Source organism: Galeopterus variegatus, unplaced genomic scaffold, assembly GCF_000696425.1.
Source record: "Galeopterus variegatus unplaced genomic scaffold, G_variegatus-3.0.2 Scaffold1264, whole genome shotgun sequence".
NCBI classification, from domain to species: domain Eukaryota; kingdom Metazoa; phylum Chordata; class Mammalia; order Dermoptera; family Cynocephalidae; genus Galeopterus; species Galeopterus variegatus.
The window spans coordinates 89,992-97,748 of record NW_007727375.1 but is presented as its reverse complement, the minus strand read 5'-3'; the positions used below and the strand labels follow the sequence as shown (position 1 = coordinate 97,748).

At 39.8% G+C, this 7,757-nt stretch overlaps 1 protein-coding gene across 9 annotated transcripts in view; it reads right to left on the bottom strand.

Moving 5' to 3' along the window:
- RNF216 (ring finger protein 216) overlaps positions 1–7,757 on the bottom strand; it is a 180,260-nt gene that overhangs the window by 160,076 nt on the left and 12,427 nt on the right. For all 9 annotated transcript variants that reach the window (XM_008575946.1, XM_008575953.1, XM_008575952.1 and 6 more), the window contains one exon: positions 6,806–6,941. In XM_008575946.1, the coding sequence (XP_008574168.1) occupies positions 6,806–6,896 (91 nt within the window). In that variant the 5' untranslated portion in view covers positions 6,897–6,941. The remainder of the gene's footprint in view (positions 1–6,805; positions 6,942–7,757) is intronic.

Sequence of the window (7,757 nt, the reverse complement as noted above, 5' to 3'; positions counted from 1 at the left end):
GGCCCTCACATCCATGCAGAATCTCTAACCTCCCTACAAAAACAAATAAATTCTTTGGCCCAAGTGACCCTCCAGAACAGGAGAGCCCTTGATCTGCTCACAGGGGAAAAAGGTGGTACCTGCCTCTTCCTAAGAGAAGAATGTTGTTATTATATTAACGAATCAGGTGTGGTAGAAAATAACATCATTAAACTCACTGAATTAGCTACCAGCCTGCGTGCCCCACCCAACTCCAGCCCATTCTCCTCTCTAATGTCCAACCCTCTCCTAACCTGGGTTTGGCCCGTCCTCCGCCCCCTCTCTGTAATCCTTCTGGTATGCCTTTTTTTTACCTTGTATACTCAAGTTTTTACAAACCCAAGTAGGCAAAATCTCTAACTAGACTTTTAACCAGCTTTTACTTAGAAACTACCAACTCCTAGCTAGTGATGAACCGCTCCTAGCTACTGATGAACCCTCCGCCTCTTCTCGGAAACTCCTCACCACATGCTGATGAAACATACAGGATGTGATGGACTGCCTTCCTAGATGCCCTTTCCTCCGACGCCTGGCTACTACATCGGGTTTTTACACATCAGGAGTAGACTCAACAGATTATCGACTTATGGCTGCAGGGAACTTTCATCCATTTCACCCCCCAGGAGGTTCTTTTATATTCCACCATATTATGGGGTCTCCTGACCATATTCCTCCCTGACACTCCAACCCCTTCCCAAACGACGCCCCATACCAGCAGGAAGTAGACAGAAAGAGAAACGTCGCCCTTTTCCTAACAAAACAAAAAGGGAGGAATATTAGGTCATATGAGAACCCTTTCAGCCGTGCCCCATCATGGCGCTGGCTACCCTCTCTTCTGCCTTCTCCTTCCCGCCTGCGCGAATCGCATGCCAATGAGCACAGGCTCCCTGCTCCTGGCCCCTTAGCAATGCAATCCATTCAATCCCCAAACGCCCTGTGCCCTCAGCAAACCTATCAGCTCTCTTCTAACCCTATAAAAGCAGATGTGCCTGCTGAATAAAAAACCTTCTCTGGTGAGCTGCCTTGCGTTTGTGTCTCATCCTTTAACTGGTGCTGAATTTTATTCCTTTCAGCTTTGAAATCTCTACTAAATCTAACATCTAAGTCCCCAAGAGACGGTTTCTATTGACTGCTTTTTTCACCTGTGTATAGGTCGGACTTTCCCGTTTCTTTGTATGTTTCATAATTTTTTGTTGAAAACTATATTTAAGATAATTCATTTTAACAACTAATTCTGATCCCCTCCCCCCAGCATAAGTAGTTGTTGAGGGTTTTGTTTTCCGTTTGTGACTTGTGTGGACTCACTCTGTTGAGTGTGTTTCCCCACTGTTTGTGGGGATATCTCTGTTCAGGTCTTTTTTCTTTTTAAGCCTTGCTTCTTAGGGGTTACCCTTGGTCAGCATAAGCTTAGTTGGTAGCCATGCTTAGACTCGTGTGCCAGCAAGGCTTCCACTCTTTGCGAAAGGATCTGTGTAACTTGGAGAATGCCTTCAAAGTTCAGGCACACGACAAGTCTGTTCTGGCTTTTACTTTCTGTCTTTGTGAAACCTCATGTTCTGCCAGGGACAAGCAACTTGCTAGAGCCCTCTTAGGTCTCTCCTATGTGTGTATGTAACCTTGTGCGTACGTTCAACCTTCCAGACCACCAAGGATATGTAGCAGTTTAAGTGCTCTTTGTCTCATTCCTTGGATCTCCTTGTTAAATTTCTGGCAGGTCTGCTGGTCTGTTGCTTGCCCTTTGTTATTCAGACCTCAGGCTAGCTAAAATGCTGGCATCTTATGATTGTTTGCCTCTAGGATTTCAATTGTTTTTGATGATGCCTTTGGGCACGGGACTCCCACTCTGCTCCAAATCATCAGCCTCTTTCACTACTAATCTTCCCAGCCTGCCCCACTGCTCAGATAGACTTCCCTACCATATGAAACAGATGGAACTGGGGAATGGTAAGGGAATGGGAGCAGCCCCAGACTAAAACACCACAAACTTTCACTGTTCTTACCCAGATTCAGTATTTTCTTGAATAAGTGTTCTCAATAATTGTAAGCCTTTGGTCAATTTCCAGTCTGAATGATGGCTTTGACAATTTTGTCTAATTTTATTATTGATTTTGGGGGATGATTTGCTGATCTCCTCACTCAGGCATTCCAGAAGACCCACCCCATGGAGGTTCACTCTAAGGAGATAATGAGAAAGAGAAGTTCTAGCCTCTGGTACACCAGGCACAGGGGTCAAGAAAGGAAAGAGGAGCCACTGAAAACAGCATAATGAATGATAAGACCCCAGCTGCCTTCTGCTATGTAGGTTTCCTGAATGCTTGTATACAATCTTAGATTCCATAGGCAGGAAATTGTAGATTTCTCTCTGGAAGAATTGGCCCAAGAAAATGACACATGACCTTAAGGGATCCAGAGAAAAAGTTGGTTTGAAATCTATCACATTACAGTGAAGTCCAATGGATAATACAAGATACCCCCCAAACACACCACACATACATAAACATTTAAGTTTCCAATTAGCTATTAAAAATATACTTAAAATACTCAAGTGTAACAGAGCAAGGTCTACCAATCAAGCATATATATAGCTCCATGAATTAATACAAAAGGCCCATATGTGTATAACCATCACAAGGTCAGGAAATATTTCTAGTACCTTAGTAGCCTCCCTGTACCTTTCCCAATCACTACACTCTCTGTTCTCCCCAAAGGGAGGATTTCTAACTCCACCAATCAGTTTTGCTTGTTTTTCGGTATACACTCTTCTGTGTCTGGCTTTCTTGCAAATACGAGGGGTCTTCGAAAAGTTCATGGAAAGATTCGTACTATCTTTTAATTCTATTTTTCCACAAACTTTTTAAAGTACCCTCATAACATGTTTGAGATGCATCCATGTTGCATGTTGTTATATGTGATCTTTGCTGTATATAATTCACTATATGGATATATCATAAATTACTCATTCTTCTGTTGATAGACATTTGGGTTGGTGCCATTTGGGCTATTTTGGATAATGCTATTATGAGCATTTTTGTCAGCACCACGCTCAGCCAGTGAGCGAACCGGCCATCCCTATGTGGGATCCGAACCCGGGGCCTTGGTGTTATTAGCACCGCACTCTACCGAGTGAGCCACGGGCCGGCCCTATGAGCATTTTTGTACATGTGTTTGGTGTACTCATTTCAGTTGTGTACATTCTAGTAGTGGAATTGCTGAGCCATAGGGTAAGCATATGTTCAGTTTTAATAGATAATGCTAAACAAATTTCCAAATTGTTTGTATTTATTTCCAATTTATATTCCCACCAGCAGTGTAGGACAGTATCTGTTACTTCATGCCCTTACTGGAACACCATTATGCTCTTTCATTTGTATTTTATCTATAGCTTCTCTCATACTACAATGGTATAACTGAATGGTTGCGACAGAGACTGCACGGGCCACAAGGCTAAAATGTTGACTATTTGGCTATTTAAGTTTGCTGAGCCCTGGTTTAGATTATTAATTTCCCAGCTTTACTTCTTATTTAACATACACACCTTTAGGCCTACGTCGTCTTTAAAACATGGCATTAGGTGCATGTTATAAGCTTCAATAGGTTGTGTTTTTATTATCATGCAATTCAAAATATTTTCTAATTTAGATTGTGTTTTCTTGTTTGAACCATAGGTTGTTCTGAAGTATATGACTATTTTTCACACATATATCTATTTTCTAATTATATTTCCTTAACTGCTTTATGGCTCAATTCCAGTGAGGGTAGAGAACATAATTTGTATGATTTCAATCCTCTGAAACTTAAAACTTGTTTTGTGGCTCAAAATACGGTCAATTTTAGTAAATACATTGGGTGCAGTATTCCATATATGTCTATCATGTCAAGTTTGTTGAACATGTTCTACATTCATACAAATGTTTGTGTGTGCTTACTCTCTTAGTTATTGAAGAAATGTGCTAAAATTTTCCATTATGACTGTCGAATTGTCCAATCCTTCTTTCAGTTTTATCAATTTTGGCATTGTATATTTTTATATCATTTTACTAAGTGTACAGGAATTAGAACAGTTTTATCTTTCCAGTGCACTCATCCTTTTATCATTATGGTCTCTATATTAATACTTCTGGTTGGAGTTTCTACTTTATCTGATATATATAGACATACCAGCTCCTTTTTTTTGTTTTTTTGCATTACGTATTTTTTTCATTTGTATTTTCAAGATTTCTTTATTTTATCTTCATTTTTAAGCCTATTTCCACTGGGTATGGAATTCTAAATGAGTAGGTATAAGACTATTTAGCAACTCCAAAGGAATGAATTGCTGATACGTGCAACAATATGGATGAATCTCAAAAAAATTACATTGAACAAAAGAATTCTAATACAAATAGTATACACTATATGGTTCCATGTAGATGAAATTGTATAGTGACAAAAAGCAGATCAGTGGTTTCCTTAGGCCTGGAGTGGGGTGAAGACTGACTGTAAAGAGGCACAAGAGAATCTTTAGGGTGATGGAAATATTCTTTTTTTTTTTTCCTTTTTGTCTTTTTTCATGACCGGTAACGGAATCGCAACCCTTGGTGTCGCACCCGCACCGCGACCGGCAACGGGATCGCAACCCTCGGTGTCGTGCCTGCACCATGCTCAACCAGTGAGCGGACCGGTCTCTATATGGGATCCGAACCGTAGGCTGGAGCGCCGCCGCACTCTACCGAGTGCGCCACTGGGCCGGCCCGGAAATATTCTAAATCATGATTGAGGTTGTGTATTCATTTGTCAAAACCCACTGATATACACTTTAAAAAAAAACTACAGAGGATGGCATAATAAAAATTATTAATGCAGCTAATGAAAACAAAACAACACTACATGCCTGTAAAAAATCCTTATGATGGGTGCAAAGTATACATACTTGTCTAACAGAAAAAATGCCTCCAAAATCAATAATTTTCCAAAAGGAATTAGTTCTTAAAGAAACTCTGTTCAAGTACATTTAAGACCCAATTAAAAAACCACCACTATCACATTAATTTGAGATACAGGTACAGAAAGTTTGGAAATGATCATATGTACAAGTTATAACTAAGATTTAAAACTTTCTGAATCACAATAAATTATGGCTACACTCAATACCACTTTAGAATACCCTACTAATAAAATCCTAAAAATCAATATTTCTTTTGTACTAATAATTTGCATGGCTTGGGCAATTTTCTTTTTCTTTTCTTTTCTTTTTTTTTTAAAAGATGACTGGTAAGGGGATCTTAACCCTTGACTTGGTGTTGTCAGCACCACACTCCCCCAGTGAGCTAACCGGCCATCCCTATATGGGATCCGAACCCGCGGCCTTGGTGTTATCAGCACCACACTCTCCCGAGTGAGCCACAGGCCGGCCCAGCAATTTTATTTTTCAAGATTCATTTGCTTAATAAAGTCTGCTCAATTTTAAATGTTCTGAAAGCCAAATATATATAATTAAGTCTCTGCTGTAAAAAAATCATCTTCATAAACACAAAATATTATTAACGGGAGAAAACAAAACCAGTACAACCTCTTCCATGGAATTTGCACTTGCAAAATAATGAATACATTAAGGATTCTTTTCTTACTCATCAGCATGAATGTTTTCCTTTTAGCCCAAGTGTAAATGTTAGTTGGGATTTTTTGTGGGGTGGAGGGGAGCCTTGAAAACAGTTTTTTAGAGCTGATTTACGTGAAAACTGCTTTGTTCACCTCTAGCTAAGGCTGACTGGTGTACAGGTAAGTAATAACCTTACATCAAAATTTAAACTAATACCCAATTTAAACAGTAAATGATATTTTTAGTTCAACCATAGAAAAATATAAATAACTCTAACATTGATCAATTTTGGAAGGAGAAATTTGTTCTAAAATTATTAGTAACAGAAGGAATCCAGGTAAAAGTAGTCAGTCATTTCTAATGGGTCCTGCCTCACAGTGAATTAGAATTTGACAGGAAATTTCATATTCATTTAGGAATGTTATAGAAATATAAGCACTCTTTCCCTTTATGAATCATTGAATTTCCCCAAAATCTAAACACTGTAAAACAAAAAAAAACATGTTCTAAAATTCCACATGAGGCTAAGCCAGAATCTTCTGGCAAAAAAAGAAACTTAGCACTGTACAAGGACAAGAATGCTTTAGCAGCACCTATACATGTAGGATATCCCTGATCCAAAATGCTCGGGACCAGAAGTGCTTTGGATTTCAGAGTTTTCGGGATTCTGGAATCCATATTTGCAGAATACATACTGCTTGAGCATCCCTAATCTGAAAATCCAAAATTCAAAATACTCCAATGAGCATTTCCTTTGAGCGTCTGTTGGCATTCCAAAATTTTTGGATTTTGAAGCATTTCGAATTTTGGACTTTTGAATTAGGGACTCAACCTGTAGTATTTTAGCTCATATAGGTCTAGAGGAGTGCGCTCCTTTGCAGTCACCATTCCTTCAAAAACAGAACTGACACTGTTCCCATAATCCCATCTCATAAGACACAATGACTGCACATTCATAGCTTCTTTGCTAGCTAATTAACAGCTTATTGATCTACTTGTGATAGATGAGTCAAACTTTATTCATGCCAGCAGGTACCATCATTTGACACAATTCTAATCTGACAAGTCCTTTTATGCCTGATGTTCTGAGGTCTAAAAATGAAATGTCTCTAGATTCTAAATGGTGCAAAACAGGTTCATTTCAAAGAAGATACGGCTGTTAATACTAAAGGAAAAAGTAAAGAGGAAAGGGAGAAAATGACAACTTACCTTGTCCCCGGTGGCAGTGAAAGTTGTTCAAATGAATTACCTCTTCACTGTTGTTTCCCTCTGCCATTTTCAAATGCAAACACACACACATGCGATTGCTAATATCTAAACATGGTCACCATCTGTGCTAAAGTGTCTGAAAAAGAAGAAAAGATGGGCATTGAGAATACGGGAGTATCAAAACTCTTCCCACTTATCTGGTCAAGATAGCCATCGAAGCTAGACTCTGAGGCTGAGAAACAGACAGAGGTACTTGGGAGATGGACTCATATAGGAGTAACGGGGACCGAAAAAATCATGTCTATTAGAGGAGGAAAAATGGTGGATGTATTAACTGGTAAGTGGCATGAAGGAACCTTTCTGGGGTGAAGACATGTTCTATATATTGACTGTGGTGGTAGTCACTTGGGTATGTGCATTTGTCAAAACTCATTGAACTATATTCTAAAATGGATGGATTTTTACTTTAGTTATTTAGTAATAAAGTTTTTGAAGAATAGAACAGACTAGTATCCCCCAAAAAACTCACAAGACAGTACTGTAAACCCACTGCAATGGTTAAAATGTAAAATGGTACAGTTCTAAAGAACTGTTTCACAGATTTTAAAAGTTAAACATGAGGGCCGGCCTGTGGCTCACTTGGGAGAGTGTGATTCTGATAACACCAAGGCCACTGGTTCAGATCCCTATACAGGGTTGGCCAGTTAGCTCACTTGGGAGAGCGTGGTGCTGACAACACCAAGTCAAGGGTTAAGATCCCCTCACCAGTCATCTTTTTTTTTTTTTTGTCTTTTTTCGTGACCGGCAATGGATCGCAACCCTCAGTGTCGCGCCCGTACTGGACCGGGAGCGGCAACGGGATCGTAACCCTCAGTGTTGCGCCCGCACCTCGCTCAGCCAGTGAGCGGCCGGTCTGTATGTGGGATCCGAACCCTCGGCGGGGAGCGCCACC